Here is a 17,616-nt window from a genome sequence, read left to right on the forward strand (position 1 = left end):
GACACAAGATTTACAAGATATGACGGCTCACAGAGTGTCACATTCATGTGACAATGTGTACACATTCACAGAATGCAATTAAAAGAAATTATGATCCATAATTTCTTTTTCAAGACTTAATTTTCACATTGCTGGAACCAGTCAGTTGCAACATGTTCTACTTTTACGCAGCAGAACTCACTATATGTCCACTTTAGAATTCCTATTACTTTTCACTGCATGTTTGTGACTACGAATTTTCATTCACAGAAATTAAAATTTCCCATGTCAAAATGCCTGCCTCTTGCTAAGAACTTCAGTGGGGGAGGAATGGTATCTGATAAAGTAAGTTCAAAAAATCCAAACTGAGGCTACCACCAGGTTTTAACTGCAGCCGCATCTCAGTCAGATGAATGCACATTGTAGCATACAGGAAAGATAAACCACCTTCTCTTATTTTCGACAAACTATCACTATGCATGAAACAGTTACAGCTCAGCAGATGCACAGTAACATTTCAGTCAGGGGACCTAGATTTCCAGGATCCTCCCTGGAAACAAGGAAGTGCTTCAAAGGCAGAAATGGAAATAAAAAAACTGCCCAGCTACAAATTAAAAGTGAAAGAAAATTAACCACCATTTATGTTGCATATATTTACTTTGTGCCTTTTACTTTGGACTTTTTATTAGTTTCTTCTTCTGGTTTCTCCTTCTTCAGTTTTCTGTTTGGTCTTGGGACAATGTCATCAAAAGGATTAAACAAAACCTGTTAAAAAACCCAATATTTTAGACACATCTTTAGTATATATTTTGTAATTAAGTGAGTCAATATTTTAAAACAATATGCAAAAGGACAAGCCAAACTTTCTGAACACTAGACAAAAAAGAATTTTTAAACGTCACATTTCAAAACAGAACATACTCACCTCACAACTTCTTATTTTGTGTGGACTGAGAGGTCTCTCTTCCTTGTCAACTTCCACTTCAGCCAGGCGCAACATGTTATATATCGTATCCCCTGTAACCTGGCAAATTTACAAAGAAAGGTTTGAAGGTTCTTGACTGTAATTTGTGTTATTTATTCTGCAAAATACAAGGCATTTATTACGTAAAAAAATTTTTGAAAGTACAAGTGATATAGGAAATATTGTAAGCATGTAAGGCCTCTCAAAGTCAGCAAGTAAAATGTACAAAAGTTTGGGGTTTTAAATTTAATGGCAAAAGTTGAAGGAATACAGGTAGTTTTGAGAACATACCAGAGGAAGACGTTAAAGTATTGCTGTGAGCTATGGAACAGGCAAACAAAAAAAAGGAAATAAGAAAAATACTTGCTTTATTTTATGTAAATCATGAGAGTGGTGAATTCATCTCATATTTTTCATCTCCCTTATCCTTCTTAGATAATTAGAATGTAATTAATTCTAAACAGAATTTCCTAACATGTAATTAATATTAGATGAACTGACTAATAACAGAGCCATAATAATACTAATAAGATTATTTAAAGACAGCACAACATGAAAACACAATTTAGCAGAATAACAATAGCAAAACAGATAATAACAGGAACAGCCTACAGAAGCATTTCTACCAGATATAAGAAACAAAGAGAATGGAGGGAGCCTAGAAAGCACTGAAATAAATTTCAAATGCACACGGTAGCAAACAATACTAAACCGGCCTCCAGAGAAACTTCTAGCAGCTTCTGTCAGAATCAAACTGGGACTCCAATTCATGTAACAGACCTTTCCAAAGATTGTGTGCTTGTTGTTAAGTTCATCTGCACGACCCAACGTAAAGAAAAATTGACTCCCGTTATCATGGGGCCCAGCATTTGCCATAGCAACAAGTCCTCTTCGATTAAATCGCAATCGTGAGTGGAACTCATCCTGGTAAAAGCAGGACAGAAAAGAGAACTACTTCAGTATGAAACTATTTTTTTCCTTCCTTTAGCTGCAGTGTGATAGGAGATAGGAGTGATATTATTTACATCAACACGCACACACAGAAAAAATGCTGCTAATTTTCTTTTGAATTCAGACAGTAATAAACTCCAAGTATTTTGAAACTCAGTGCCACAATTATACTTAAAAGCTACTACTCTGAGCAGTAAAAATTATTTTCAGTTAGTATTTCTACTCCCTGAGGCCTACAATGACGCGACCAAACGAACAATCTTCAAAAGAAACCATAAACACACAACGAACAAACACCAACCCAAAAATTAGAAACTGAAATATCAATAACAGAAAGACACATTACTAACTAAAAAAACTTCAAGTTCTGTCTTGTTAATTTTCTCTTTTTTTCCAGTCATTGCCTAAAAATCAAATACTATTTTAATTTGCATTTGTTATCCCCTCAATATTTAGTAAATAAAAAAAATTTTAAAAAGTAACTGCATTTCATACACTTCTTGCAAAAATACTATTCTTGACAATCACTGTATTTATGTGAAAAATTCATTTAAATCCTAATTCATGTAAAGTTACTAAAGGCACATTAACAGGTTGTAAGAGTAGAGTAATGCAAAAATCCATGGGAAGAACATTTTCTGGAACACAAAAGGAAGACAAAACAGGACTCCTTTCAAAGCAAGGAGAAAGAGATGAATACCACTGTAATACCATGATGCCAAACACTGCAATACTGAGATACCACCAGTTTGAAGCAGCAATGCTGCTACAATATTGGTAATTTTTGTTTTGTTCTCTGCTCAGGCATCATTCCCTCCCACAAACTTCAGGCTCATGCCAGATGTAAAAGTCTAGCAGCAAGAAGATGGAAGGCCCAGAAACAGGCTTTGCAGCTTCAGTCACAAATTAAAGTGCCTTCCTCACTTGAAATAAAACAGTCAGGCAGAACAGAACACAGTTGCTGAGCCTATGTGTAGCTTCACCTGGGATCTGAGCCCCCAGGTTTATCATCATACCAGAGCAGACAGATCTAAGAGCTCTCAATTTAGAAAGCCATATTCAAAAATACTGAAGCAGCACATGAAGAAGCAACTACTGCACATGTATGCGTTTCATATAAGATTTGATTTTTCAGAACCTGGTAGGAAGAACAGTGGATAGAGAATAAAAACCAAATTAATGTATAAAATATAGATACACACCTTGAAAGGAGCTCCATATACGGACTCTCCTCCTGATCCAGTACCAGTGGGGTCACCCCCTTGCACAATAAAGCCAGGCACTACTCTGTGAAATATTGTGTTATTGTAATACTCTGGGGAAAAAAAAAAAAAAAAAAAAAAGAAGAAAAATAGTAAGATATTAAATATATGTAAGTGGCCTCAAACTCAAACTTTCATATAGATTATACAGTGATGTCCAGAGACTGAAGTTCCAGAAAGCAAATACTGTAACCAGATTCCCCTGTTGTGCTCTATATGGTTCCCTTCTGTTCTCCACAGTCTTATGAAATCACACCCTGTGGTGTCCCATTTCTTTTGCAAAAAATCCTGCTCATCACTGACAAGGTGACCTGAATAAACTAAAGTCTTTTCAGCTTCTAAGTTTTATTACTGGAATGACACTATCAAAATACACCAATTTAAAAGGAGAACTAGAAATACTGTGCTTTATCCTGGATAAGATCTCACATACAACATTAACAACATCCATATACAGATGATTGGCACTTTCACTCACCAGCAGAGAACACCCTTCATCACCTACCCATACTGTTCCTGAATCGATAACTTTTTCAGGATGAAATATGCAGTACATTTTGCTCCCTAAGCTATCTCCTTTTATCTATCTATCTGATAGAGGTATACAAGGCCATAAGAAAATAAAAGGAATGAAAACATGACTTTACCTGAACCAACCTGAACCTGTTTGATATATTATTATTATTAATAATAATAATAACAATAATAATAAATATCTGTAGCATTAACTAGACACAGTCATGCATGGTTATATGTTGGGATATTAATGATAAATACTTAAATGTATTGTACAAAGCACAAGATGCTACACAACAGATTAAAAAACAAAATCAGAAAGGAAATAAAGCCCACTGAGTATACATGAGCCTTTATCACGGGTTAAGAAATTCGTTTACCATTGCAAAAAGGCTCAACATTTGGTAAAATGAGCACTAGATCTGTGCTGGAGGCACAAAGCCTAGAGTCCTATTTTTTTTAACAGATGAAGGCTAAAAGAACTCTCAACAATTCTGTAAATATTTAAATGGGAGAATAGCACTTATAAGAAAACTTAAAGGCATCATGTCTTTCACAGATTTTTGTTAGTTTTCTCAGTAAGGAGCTTCTCATTCTGGCACCCACTACTTCAGGGAAAAGAAAAGAAAAGAAAAGAAAAGAAAAGAAAAGAAAAGAAAAGAAAAGAAAAGAAAAGAAAAGAAAAGAAAAGAAAAGAAAAGAAAAGGAGGTAGTGTATATTGTAAATTGTGATGCAGAAATGAGAATTTAGGAGAATGTCCAATATAGCATCACTGTCATTTCACACACACACAGAAGTTTTTATAATTTGTAGACATTTGCTGAAAGTAAGACTTCTCAAGACTCTGAAAGACAATGTTTCAATATTATGCCATCTGCTTAACTTGAAAACCATCCAAAAACTTTACTTTTTTTTTCCTCCACCAGCTTCATTGGTAACCTTGAAAAACATTGTCTGAGTGTTAATTAATAATTTCTAAACAGAAATAAACTTATGACATACTAAGTCAAAACATAATTATGACCTCTATTTTACAGGAGGGGCACAAAGCTCACATATGAATTAATTTCAACAATTCCCATCTCATTCAGTCATTACCTTCCATACACAGCTGGATGAAATTTCTGCATGCTTTTGGTGCTTCTTTTGACCATAATTCTATATCTATTTCTCCTGCTGTAGTTCTCAGCAAAACCTATAAACAGAGATAAATGCAGCCTCAGTTTTATTTAACTTAGTCACTGCTCAAAGAATTAACTGCCTAAAAAAAAACCCAAAAAAACCCACCAAAACCAAAAACTCCCCAAAACACACACACAAAAAAACCCCCACTGAATTTGTTATATTTGTAAGAGTGGTATACATTTAAGTGTGTTGGGTGGCTACTATAAATTCTAACTAGCATTTCCAGAACTTGAGATATAGCTCTGAATCCATATGCATACTAAAGATGTAGAATATAGCTGACATAACACAACACAACACAACATAACATAACATAACATCATCATAGTGTGGCTGATACTTTAAAGAAAGTTTATCATTTCCATAACGAAACAAAGTGGGGGGGGGGGGGGGGGGGGGGGAAAGGCGCCACAAATATCCAAAGGTATCGCTCTTATAAAGAACATCATTGCATTCAGTGAGAGATCATAACAAAAAATAAGGACGTACAATATAATCGTGAACAGAGAAATTAAATAAAGCGCTCCGATGACTGCTCTGTGTTATGTCTCCAGACATCACGCCTCGTGCTCAGACTCTGGCAGCGCCCAAGAAGTACCTTTAACCAAACCAGTCCACCACAGTAACAATCTCACCACCACAGTAACAATCTCACCACCACAGTAACAATCTCACCACCACCACCACCTCCACCACCATCCAAGTTCGTGTTCCTCTCGCCTGTCCCCCCATAACCCTACAAGGCATAACTTCTCCAGGATTTCACCCTGGCAGCCTCACCTTCCCGTTGGTGGGCGGTTCCTGGATGTAGATGTTGCTCATGGCGGGGAAAGGACCGGCTCAGCCGGCGAACCTTCCTCAACAGCCGACGCCAGACCCCGCTTCACTCCCACACTTCCTACCAACCCCAGCCGCCCGCCATCTTGGGCGCCTCTACGCAGCCCAGGGAAGGGGGGATGAAGTGGCACAAGCCAGGAGAAAGGACGAAGAAATGAGTCCTCGGCCGGAGTTTCCCCGAGATTCACCGAGAAAGAACGTGTTTTGGGAAAGATTCGCAGGCTTCCCCACACATCTGCGGCTCCCCACCATCGGTCCCGCCCTAGGGGTGCTGGGGTTCCCCTGCCTTCCCTGAGAGTGGTACGGTCCGGGCGCGCGCCGGTCAAAGCCTTCCGGCGGGGAGAGGCGTCGCTGTGCGCGCGGGCCGGGCCGGTGCGGAGAGAGCGGCGGGATGGCGCTGCCGGGTGAGGGGCTCCGGCCTGGGCCGGCGGCGGGGCAGCGGCAGCTCCGGCGGGCTCGGCAGCCTGGGGACGGGAACGAGCAGCGGGGCAGTGGAAAATTGGGACAAATGCGCGGGGAGGGCGCGCGGCCGTGCGCGGCATTGGGGAGCGTGCGGGGGACGGCGGGCGATGCCGAGGGCAGCGGCGGGGAGGTGATGGAGATGGAGATGGAGATGGGGCAGTGCCCGCGCCGGGCAGGGGCAGCGCAGGGGCGCTGCGGGCGCGTCCTCTTGGGACTGCGGGGCCTCTTCCCGAGCTTCTGGGTGACCCAGCGCTGCGTTCCCATCGCCTCCTTCTCTGAGGTTAGAGCCGAGGAGCGGTGGTTGTCAAACTTGGCTTTTCTCCTCCACCGTCGTTCTGGATTAACGCTTGTGTCCCAGTAGACAAGTTCATGTGGGACAGGGCAGGCAGAAACCCCTGCGCGGTTTGCAGGGCGGTCAGGTCTGCGCTGGCCGATGACGATCGCCATCGCTTCATGGCGTTCTCCTGTCCTGAGGGCCGGGAGCGTTGGGTTCGAGGGCAGCGGAACAGGCCTGGGCTTCGGTGAGCTGCTTCTCTGACAAACAGAAGCCTTCCTAAGCTTGTTCTCATCCTAGAAGGGGGTTTTGAGGGAGACATGTTTGCATTCAAAGGCTTCCAGAGCTTTTATTTTCAATCTTTTGCTCCACTGAATGATTGAAGTCCTTAGTTCTGTGTCACTTGTTAATTGTCTTTAGATTTAAGATATGGGAAGAAGGAGTGAGAAAGGAAACTTCTTGCAATTCGGTTGCTTGTAGTCATCTAAAACTTCGTCTAGTCTAACCCCATGCCTCTGACATTATTATTTAAAGCCAAAAATAATAATAAAATTTCAGTCCTCAGGATTTGGTGGGAATATTTGATGACAATATCTACATTCTTGTCATCTGGTGGATGTCTCTGTTGTCTCTCCTGACCTACAGAGGTCATTTCTGTGGTATGCACATGACTTTATTGACCTCCCTTGGCTGGAATACCAAATCTTTCTTTACCTGTGGCTCAGCTATGCAGTGGGGCTGAGGTTGACTCCATTTCAGAATGTTGAGACAACGTAGGTGGCATGTAAAAGTAAATGGTCTTCAAACTAGTCAAATGTGTTCTGATAGATTACTGCACAGAAAAGTCGCCTTAGAAATGCAGGTTTAAGTGTACTTAATACTTGTGAGGGGCGATCACTTCTGTCTATGTATTGACATTATCAAGCCACATTTGAAAGAAACTTGAAGGTTCTTTTCAACAACACTTGATGGGTGAAATTTTCTCTTTCAGGTGGAAATAAGGATAATATTAGAGCTGGATGCAAGAAATGTGGCTACCGTAAGTCTGTAATAAGCAATATGAAATTACAGTGTTTTATTAAGTTTGTAATGTTGGTTGGTTCTGCCTTTTGAGGAGAGGAGAAAAAAAAGAAAGAAATATTCTCCCTTCTTCCCCAGACATTTGTCAGTTTTAATTACCACATTATTTTTCTTTTATTTACTTTGTGTTCATTCTCTGGTTTCTCACGCTTACCAATACCCTTTGAGTTTCCCAGCAAAAAAAAAAAAAAAAAAAAGTTCTTTTATTCATGCATACCACATTACAATGCAATTACTTGAGAAAATTTGAATTGAAAGCACCTTTTTTGATATACACTGAGATGAGCACTTGTGCTTCTTCTGAACCTTACTGCAAAGAGGCAGGTATTTCAGTCCAATCTCATTCACCAGAAAAAATACTGTATAATTTTTTACTCTAAGAAATTATTTTGTGCATTGTGTATTTCAAGAAACACCTACCTTTATTCCTTACAATTTCTGCAGTTGGCATTTAGCTCATGCTTTGGATTATACAGTGATTGTAAATGTCTGTGGCTACTTTTCTGATTAGCTGAGACAGGTCTTAGTGAAGATTTTAAATTTTTAATTACTGACTCTTATTTTTAGAACATTGGAAGAATGGACACTGTTTTGTACTGCATTGTCTTGAACTTTTAGCACAGTGAGTTAAGCTGTTTGGATTTTTCATGAGCTTTATGTTGGGTGACAGGAAAAAAGCTTGCTTCATTCTTTCACTTCAGGCCTTGCAACAAATTTTTGTCAGTGAATTGCTTTGTGTATCTGTTCTTTCAAAGAACCGTGGATATAAATACAGATTTAGTGCTTTGTTTGTATATGCAACAAGTATCAGAAGCTTTCTGAAAGAGAAGGAAACTTGTAGTTGAATCACATGATCCATGTTTAAATGTTCCCAAAATCTCTTATCTGCAAGGTGTAGGTAGTTTGACATCATCCTCACTAAGAACATTAGCTTATTTCAGTTACTCCTTGAATTACTGTGTTTCCCGAACCATATCTTCATTTATTTTTTTTTTTAATTTCACTTTATTATTTCAGTGTGTCTATTTAGGATAAGGCTTCTAGCTGGTCATGATTATCAAGATCTAACTTAGAAAATTAAAAATAACTGGTCAGGCAGTAGTTTAGTCAGTATTAAGTGCTGGTTGTTCAAGAGTATGTCTCATAAGCAAATAGGATTCTACAATTTCACTAGAGGGAAATAGGCAATGCAACGCTGTAGTTACTGAACTATTTCATGCTATGTTTTTAGATAATTAATTAAGAAAGTATCTAAGACCATTAAAAAAATAGAAATTAAAGTTGAAACAAATCTTAACAAATTAGCAGAATAGGAGAGAGGACATAAAGCACAATTAAATGGAAGAGCATTGCACAACCTGTCAAAGTTCTTGGAGACTTTTTCAAAGTAAGCTTTCTCCTGCCCTTTCCTCAGATCACAGCTTACCTTTTTTCATTTCACTTCTCAAAACTGAGTAATACAAAAATCAATGTTCTTTAGTTTTTGATGTTTTTTGGTAAATTGTAATTTTTCTTTCTGTGTATTGTTCAGCTGGTCATCTGACATTTGAATGTCGAAACTTCCTCCGAGTAGATCCACAAAGAGATATTGTTTTAGATGTTAGCAGCACTAGCAGTGAAGACAGCGAGGAGGAGGAACTACAGAGATTACAAGCCATGCGTGAAAAAAAGAGTAAGGTGTTTTTTGTGGGTTTTGGATAATAGTCCTCTGAAGTACAGGGACTCTCTCATTTTGTCCTTTTTGATAACTTCTTTTAGTTCTTTTAGCCTGTGATTTAAAAATAGGTGTTTTACTTTATGTGTTCAGACTTCAGAGATGTGATACACCTACACTCTTTTAGGATTATGATTAATTCCTTCTATAGGAAGTTATTAATCTACTTGTTTGAAACATCTCAAAAGGGGCTCCTAAATACAAGAGATTAATTGACCTTTTACTAAGAAACTGCTTAGAAGAAAATGACATGGATGTTCTGAGTTAATCTTTTGATTATGACATGTACTTTTAACATCTTCTAACTAATGAGAAATATGACACCTAAATTTCCCTCCAGTTTCTAAGCAGGATTTTGACTAAACAGCTAGTAGATTGGAATTCAGTGATTCATATTTGGAGACGTAGTGTTCTGTATTTGGAAGGTCTGAGTATCAGCTTGTTGTCAGAGTGAGAATAGATGAGTTATTTATCAGATACTTGAGTTCATTTGAATTTGGACTCCAGAGAGGTTGTTCACCTAAGGGGAGTTTGTTCCACCACGGTGTGTTTTAAATGAATGAACATTCTTCTCTGCTCTTCTGTTTTTCATTATGTTTTGTTCTGTTGCTCTTGTATGCTCTGATGTATAGTTCCTACGGAAGACGCTATTTAGGAAGAAAAAGGGATAGACAGAACCCTTTAGGTAGCTGTACACTTCAAAAGAAATGGATAGGCTGTTTGTCAAGAGTGCTGAATGGGTACTACAATGATACGTTCTTGGAACAAGTATCTTCAGAAAAAATATCACTTACTATGTATTTTTGAATGTAAAGGTCGGGGTTTTTCAATCCTAAGCTGATTGAAGATGGATATCTGCAGGAAAAACAGTTGTTTACTTGATCTTCTAATATTCCTGTTTATTATGTGCTTTTTCACAAATTGTGGCTGCCAAGTATATTGTAAGGAGGCATGTATCTGTCAGTTATGCAGGCAGAATTTTGCCATTTTCTCATCTTCTCAAGATTTTGCACTATTTTCTTTAAAAAATACTGTTTGTTCACCATTCTCATTCATGTTTTTTCATTGCTCCAAAGGTAATTTGCTCCATACTAAATTCTTTCAAGTTCTACTCCATAACATACAGACCAATTATTTGTATTTGTGGTAGCAAAGGAATGACTACACTAGCATTCAGACTTTATGGAAAGGGCCATAGGAATAAGATGAAATTGGCTCTCTTTTTTAAGGATAAACTGTAAAGCTAGTATTTTTGTGGTAGCTGAATACGTATTTATGTGGTAGATTTGCATTTTGGAGAGATCAAAAGTATTTTTTGAGTTGGTATTGAAAAATCTAATGTCAGAAATTTCATCTCTGTCATACGAACATTGTTTTTAAGTGAAATGTGAAGTTACTCTACCACACTGTAGAGCATTAGGGCAGGAGGCAGACACAACCAGATGAGGGGTGACTCATCTGCCAGTCTCTGTAGGCTCTACATTGATAAGTAACTCAAATGTGTCTCACTTACGGCATTGCTGTTTGTGAAGCATGGAATAGGGATGTGTGAAAGTAACTCAGCCTAACAGAATATTATTTTTTTAAATTTGTTCCTGTTTTTACTCTTGGACAAGAATTTCTTAAATGTTAAAACTGTTAAAATACAGAACAGATATGAAAACCTGAATCTGATGTAAACATATTGGAAAAGGTCTTTTTGCTACATTTTACAGGCATTCCTGCCTTCTTAGTGCTTAGATCAATGTCAGTACAATGCAAGTTGTGTATAAAAGTTCTGCTGCTACTGCAATGTATTTCTGAAGTTGCTATGCTAAGCAGAATTTGCGGGAAGGAAGAGAAAGCAAGTTTTAACAAGACTTTTGTAGTAACTTGACGTTGCTATTAGAACTTTTTTTTTAATACTAATCTTAATTCAGACATGTGTTTAGTAAACTTTAACTTTCTACCCATAGATTTAAATGAAGAGGAAGAAAAAAAGAAACAAAAAAGAAAAAGCAAAGATAAAACAAAATTAAAAAGACCGAGGAAAAGGTAACCTTCACATGCCTCTTTCCATTTCAAAACACAGCTTTAGAAATATTTTTGATATACTTGTGTTTTCTCAGGAAATATTGCTTCTATTGATTCAGCTTCATTTTCAAGTACATCTTCTGTTTGAAATTTTTTCTGTTTTCAAGTGTGACCTGATTAATGGTAAGGTAATGGTAAAATAATGGTAGGGTAGAGGTTCTTAGATTAGTGGTGGAGTCACAGGCCCTTTGCTGTGGAGTTAGGATCATAGGAGTCTTGAAAGCTTTAGTGAGCTGCAGGTCTGCAGATCAGACAAAGCAGAACTCCCCCTGACTGTCCAACTCTAGGCAAGCTGTGATGGGAAAAGAACAAGTCAGGAGGATTGTGGGGTTGGTCCCCAGCCTAGCCAGGATGGAGGAGTTTCTCTGAAGTTCAGAGACTGTAGAGTCCTCTGTGTGCACGCGTGGATGTGTCACACACCTGCAGGCACACACAAATGCTCTGAGTAACTTGCAGTTATCGAAAGGGAATCCTCTGTAATGTTGAACAGGTGTGGCGTTTTAGTGTACCTGTTAACGTAGAAGCCTAAAAACAGCATTACTCTAGTTTCAGAGGAAAATGTCATAACACCCGGAAGTATTGTGAATCTGGGTTCTGGCCTGTGGACTGACTTGGTTTTTTCGGGTTTTTTTTGCCTCTCTTTTTAAAGTGAGATTATAGGTGAGACTACTGTTTTGTCATTAGGACAATTGATAGGACAATATGAGAGGAACTGCACTGGTAGGTATAAACTGTAAAATATATTTGAAGACCACAGGATGTCCCTCAGAAGTAAAGAAACAGGATTTAATACCTGTTGTATTTGCATTTTGCCTTATTTACATTGTGTAGATTCCACTTTTGCAGATAGCCCTTACACTTTTGAAGAAGTAGAACAGAAAAGAGTCAATCTGGTTCTTGGTTTTCTTTACATACAAGTAATAGTTAATCAAGTTAACACTAACACAAAACTGCCCTCTTTAGTATTCATGAATATTTGATGAATTTTATTGTCCTCATAGTTCTTTCATGTATCTGATCGCTCATCATTGCTGGTTAGATACCAACAGTATGAGCTCCAAGAACATAAAAAAATTTCATAACTGTTTCTCTTAGATTTTTGCTTCAGGGACATATATCTGAAGGCATTAATTGGCATTGTTATTGATTGTGTGGTTTTTAAAAGCAGGAGCTCTATCTTGTTGTGATACTTTATTTTTTGATGGCCTGTATACTTGGTCTGTCTTTTCTCAAAGACTGAAAACTCACACAATTTACCTATTCCATTATTTTTTAATAAGTATTATAAAGATACTGCTTTTCTGGCATGAAAGTCTTATTAGGAAAGTCATCATTTAAGTTAAACATGCACACTCAGATATCATAAGCTTTCCAGTGGATGCTACTGTACAGATTCCACACCAAATTTAACTTGTGACATTATAAAAAATACTGACACCTTGAATTATTATTGTGTCATTTTCCCTCTTTAATTACATATTGATCTGTGTTTTTTTAACTAGATCTTCCTCATCAAGTTCAGCAGAAGAGGATGAGCCAAAGTCAAAAAAACAAAAATCACACAAAAAAGAAAAGGAAAAGGGAAAAAAGCATAAATCGAAGAAAGGAAAGCATCATAAAAAGGAGAAGAAGAAGAGACGAAAGGAAAAAAGTTCATCTTCTAACAGTTCAGACAGTTCGAGTAGTGACTGACATGCTGGCCTATTTTTGTATTTGCCTCTGCAGAGAAGATGATTTTCCTTTCACAGCAAGTTTATTTATGCTTTGCAATGCTGTTTTAAAAGGGGATATATATATATATATTGAGAAATCTATTTGCATACATCACTGCTTCAAATTAGTAGGTGGACCATCTATAAAAAATCTGCTTTTCTATTTCAGTTTTATTAGTACTAAACAGTGCAACTAGTTCTTCACTCTTAGTTTTAGTTCAGTTGTGATTGTGTTTGTAATCCTTTACAGTAGGATGTGGTAAATTTCAGTTTGCAAGCCTTTGTGTAGAAAGATATGGACTTAAATATGCTTAATGTCAGAGTGTTACATCAAATTTGGAAATTCAGGTGAAATTTTCTATTACCCTTTAAATAAATGTATGTTTTATGCAACATTTTCTGCTTACATACATTAATCAGTAAGTGCAAATATGAATCAGTGTTCAGGCCCTGAGACGGGAAGAATGAGCAATGAGAAGCTAAAAAAGATTGATCCTTCAAAATTATCTCCTAAAATTGATCTAATCATAGACTGTGGAACATAATTACACATTCTTTTGTCAGGATCACTATAAGCAAGCTGAAAATAAACAAGCAAACCAAAGCTATCAGTTTTTAAAGTCCTTTTTCCTTGGGTTTTTTTCTTTTATGGTTATGCACATTTCATCTTTGACATAGGTGTAAAAGTTTGGATATCAAACCAAGACTTCTAGTGTTAAACTTTAGCTATTTCTTCCTTCCTGTCAATTGTTATTGGTTTCAGTTTGCATGAATCACACTTTGGAAGTGGCATAACTGCTGCTGTCACGTGCTTGTGTCCCTGCTACTCTACAGGCTCCAAAGCTCTTGCAGTGCAAAGGTGATGCCAGTACAAACGAGTGCCATTCCTTGTCAGCTTATCTCAGCTACAGAGTGAAATGCCTATTTCCAGAAAGAAAGGCAAGAATAAAGCATGTGAGTAGTATGTGGGGTGGGAAAATTAAATGGAAATCAGTCTCTGTCAGTAGGTGCCAGGAAACAAAAGCAGGCACTTGCGTGTTTCCTTCAGTCATCTTTCCCAGGTAGTGGAAGAAAAATGTGCACATTGGCAGTCGAGCTGCTGAGCTGGGAAATAAACAGTGCTGGAATCACTAAATTGAAACTGAATGAAGCTCTTGCTTCATAAATAGCCAGAGGAAATACACATTCAGAGCACAGAAATTACAGCTTCAGCAATCTCTGCAACTTGTGAGACACCAAGGAAAACCCTTCAGCTTCTTTCACAGTTTAGAGCATATACATTTTTTCAATGTACCTAGAGTAATAGCTACTTTCAACAGAAGTAATTTTGTCTAACATGTATTACCCTAATTTGAATACATACCAGATTAGGAGGGTTTAACAGCAATTCAGTATTTTTTCTTTAGATGTTGCCAAAATTATACACCAATGCTTAGTGGTTTTTACGGTCTTTAGAGGCTTTCTAGATTGCAATATACTTGCCATCTTCATAATCTTAAACTTCTGAAGTCTTTTACCTGCTACTAGCCTCATTTTGCAGTGTGAGGAAATTGGCATGTACATCACTGATGGCAATTTAATATGTTTCCTGTGTTGATGCCATTTGGAGTTTTGCTTTTTTTTTTTCTCCTTTTGTATGTTCTCTGTGTTCTTCACATGTATTTGTAACTCTGTCACCTACTATATTAGTAGCTAGTTTTCCCAGTGCTTTTCCATAACCTTTCCCTAAGCAGAAAGACAAAAAAAATTCCAGAGTTCCAAGCCCTGGGGGGGTAAAAGGCGCTGTAGTGTCTTGGTTCTTCCTTGGAACCAATGCCAAGAACAACTCTCCGAGATACATTTCCATGGACAAAGTACAACTAGTGCTGAAGAGCAGGGCTTCAAAGAAGACGCTTGACCTGGAGGGGAATTGTATCATCACATGTCCTGCTAATTGGTGCTTTTTATCAATTATGCTAATGTCCCAAACCCATAAAAATGTACTGACCCCTGGGCTGTTGGGCTTTTGTGGATATATGTCCATAACTGCTCCTGAAGGCCCTTCAAATAAAGATCCCTTTTTATATTACCTCCTCACTAAAATTATCTCAAGTTTCATTTCCAGGTTGGCCAAAAAGGCAAGTGCTACCACTACACGCTCTGCTACCATTGGAATTTGTGTGAATATTTAAAGATTTTGTCATTTGGTAGTGTCAACTTGTGTTGTTTACAGGACTCTTTCCTGAATATTTCCTGCAGTTTAGTCAGATACTTCCTCTGTTGTCTCCTAAACTCTCTTCAATAGTATGTGGTCATTCTTGTGCACTCTGAAAGGGAGCATAAATGATGGACAAACAAAACTCTTTGCTATAGGTACCTAAGAGGTAGAACAAAAAGAAATAAACTCTTTGTGGTGCAGTATTATGCAGCTCTACTGCGTAAACTGGAAGGTTTTGGTTTCTTTTTCCTTTCAAAAATAAGCCGTCATGAATAATCATAGCTCTGAATTTCAACAAGGTAAATATGGATGGAAAAAATTGCAGTTGTGAACTTGGAATGGACTGAGTAACATTTACAGGCTTGTTCTTTAAGGACATGAAAGCTGCTGAGATAATGCATATTGAACTCTGTATTCACTGAGTGCTTTTTTAGTTGACAGCAGGAAAGAAGGTCATAGCTGCTGTCTCTCTGAAAAGTATCATGAGTAATGAATCTGACATGGTGCTTGTTATCTGTTTCATGTAACAATCAATTCTGGGAACTCCGGGGATGTATTTTTAGAAGATCATCTTTTGCAACTCCTCACATCATCTCTCCCCAGTCAAAAAAGGACACAACCTCTGTGTATGCAAAACAGAATGTCAAACATCCCAAACCTTTTCACTGAACTGATGATTCAGTTGTGCTCTGAAGTCTCCACAGCAGAGCCAGCGGTGGACCAATGTTAAAAGGTATTTCTGACATTGCCGTGTCTTGGGCAGCGAACCTATCCTTACCTTGTGAAAATCAGCACACATCACAGACCTTCTTGGGCAAACACACACTTACTACAATGCCTCTGCTTCAAGGCAGTAGTACCTGAGAAAGGCATTAATAGATATTATATGATGTAAATCACAAAAAATAGTAAGGTTGAATAGAGAAAAATAAAATATGTCAAAAACGTTTCTGTAGTAAAAATGCCAGAACATTTACACTGTTCAGAAGAAATTCTACTATTAACAATCCATGAAGATGAATTTAGGTGATAAGAACATGAGGTGCTGGTAGCAGAAAACCAAAGAGGTACAAGAATAAAGAAACCAAAGAGATAAGGGGAGTAAAAAAAAAGGAAAAACTATTTGAGAAAGAAGACCAGAAGAAGAGGTTTATCTAGAAAAGCATCGCTATAGTTTAAATAATAGCAATAAAAGAGAAAAGTCTGAAAAAGACTATTTAGTAGAATCCATTTAAACTTCAGCAAAATGTACTCAGTTATTTACAGTTTTCTGTGTAAGCTAAATATTTGTCCCACTGAGAAAGTGTACTGAGGAGTGATTAATCCTTATTTATCTGTACTGTATATTTTCGTGAGTCTTTAACCTAGTATAATAGTCTATAAAATACCCTGGCAGAATTTTGACCATCAGAGAATTTTAACAAAGAATAAAGTTGACCTATAAAAACCACATTGTTTATCTCATTAATTGTCCAGGAGTAGATTTAGACTGAATTGGCAGAAACTTTGTTTCCATCAAAGATCTGCTGTCCCAGAAGAGCTAGAAATAACTCCTGGAAGATGGAGCTGAATACATATAATGGCTCAAATGAAGGGATGCTTGCATTACACAGCAACAGACTGGACAAACAGAAACAGGTACTCTCTTGGACACCAGAATTCCCATTGCTACTGGTACTTAATACATTTTTAAAAAATGGAAGTGAGAGAAATACCACTCCAAGACCTTTTACTGATGACACAAAATAAGGTAACAGCTCAAAGTACTGGTGAGATGGAGACTGGTTGCTCAAAGCCCAGTGAGTTCAGGCAGGAACATGTCTAAGACTGGCCATATGAGGCTAGACCTGCACAGCAGATTATGCATACACTGGGAGCAGCCTAAGTTGGAAAAAACCAAACACCACATTAGGAGGTACAACCACCAGTTAAGGAGTAAAGGTGAAACACGGCCAGGGCTATTTTTGTAAAACTGCTACAAGAAAATAGAATCTTAGGGAAAATAGTTTTAGATTTGAGATTAATTTTTCAGCTATAGAAGAGTTTAAAGTCATTGTTACAACACCACCACAACATGATCCCTATAAAGTACGTCCTGCCCACCTGTATTTAGCCTATCTCAGTTCTCTTTGAAGCAGAAAAGGTTGATTCTGCTGATAAAGGGTAAGTTTTCCTGCACATCAGTCAGTGCCTCCAAGGTCCTAGAACTTAACAGGACCACAAACGTCCCAAAATAATGCTGCAAGTCTCTTCATTACCTGGAGTAACATATGACTAAGTATGAGCAGAACTAGATGTTTCTTTAGCTTCTCTTGTCTTATCCACGAAGCTGGACAATAGGCAGGATACCGCTTACAGAGTAATAAGGAATTTCACTATTACACAGATGTAAGACCAATAGGCATTTAA

The 17,616-nt window shown here is 37.8% G+C and overlaps 2 protein-coding genes across 2 annotated transcripts in view; one reads left to right on the forward strand and one right to left on the reverse strand.

Annotated features, from left to right (window-relative positions):
- CWC27 (CWC27 spliceosome associated cyclophilin) overlaps positions 1–5,807 on the reverse strand; it is a 97,662-nt gene extending 91,855 nt beyond the window's left edge. Inside the window, exons 1-6 of the mRNA XM_040091118.2 lie at positions 5,639–5,807; positions 4,772–4,868; positions 3,097–3,209; positions 1,724–1,867; positions 905–1,003; positions 638–744 (exon numbers count right to left, since the gene is read on the reverse strand). Coding sequence (XP_039947052.1) covers positions 638–744; positions 905–1,003; positions 1,724–1,867; positions 3,097–3,209; positions 4,772–4,868; positions 5,639–5,680 — 602 coding nt within the window. The 5' untranslated portion in view covers positions 5,681–5,807. The remainder of the gene's footprint in view (positions 1–637; positions 745–904; positions 1,004–1,723; positions 1,868–3,096; positions 3,210–4,771; positions 4,869–5,638) is intronic.
- Positions 5,808–6,008: 201 nt separating this feature from the next.
- Positions 6,009–16,649, forward strand: SREK1IP1 (SREK1 interacting protein 1). The gene is made up of 5 exons (XM_040091315.2): positions 6,009–6,099; positions 7,423–7,470; positions 9,043–9,183; positions 11,181–11,259; positions 12,801–16,649. Exons 1-5 carry the CDS (start codon positions 6,087–6,089, stop codon positions 12,988–12,990), a joined length of 471 nt encoding a protein of 156 aa, XP_039947249.1. The 5' UTR covers positions 6,009–6,086; the 3' UTR covers positions 12,991–16,649.
- The last annotated feature ends 967 nt before the right edge of the window (positions 16,650–17,616 follow it).

This window comes from Hirundo rustica, chromosome Z (assembly GCF_015227805.2).
Source record: "Hirundo rustica isolate bHirRus1 chromosome Z, bHirRus1.pri.v3, whole genome shotgun sequence".
Classification (NCBI taxonomy): domain Eukaryota; kingdom Metazoa; phylum Chordata; class Aves; order Passeriformes; family Hirundinidae; genus Hirundo; species Hirundo rustica.

Coding starts and splice junctions, on each gene's coding strand:
- SREK1IP1 (XM_040091315.2), top strand. Junction 9,184..11,180: donor AGCCATGCGTGAAAAAAAGA/GTAAGGTGTTTT, acceptor TTCTACCCATAG/ATTTAAATGAAGAGGAAGAA. Junction 11,260..12,800: donor TTAAAAAGACCGAGGAAAAG/GTAACCTTCACA, acceptor TTTTTTAACTAG/ATCTTCCTCATCAAGTTCAG.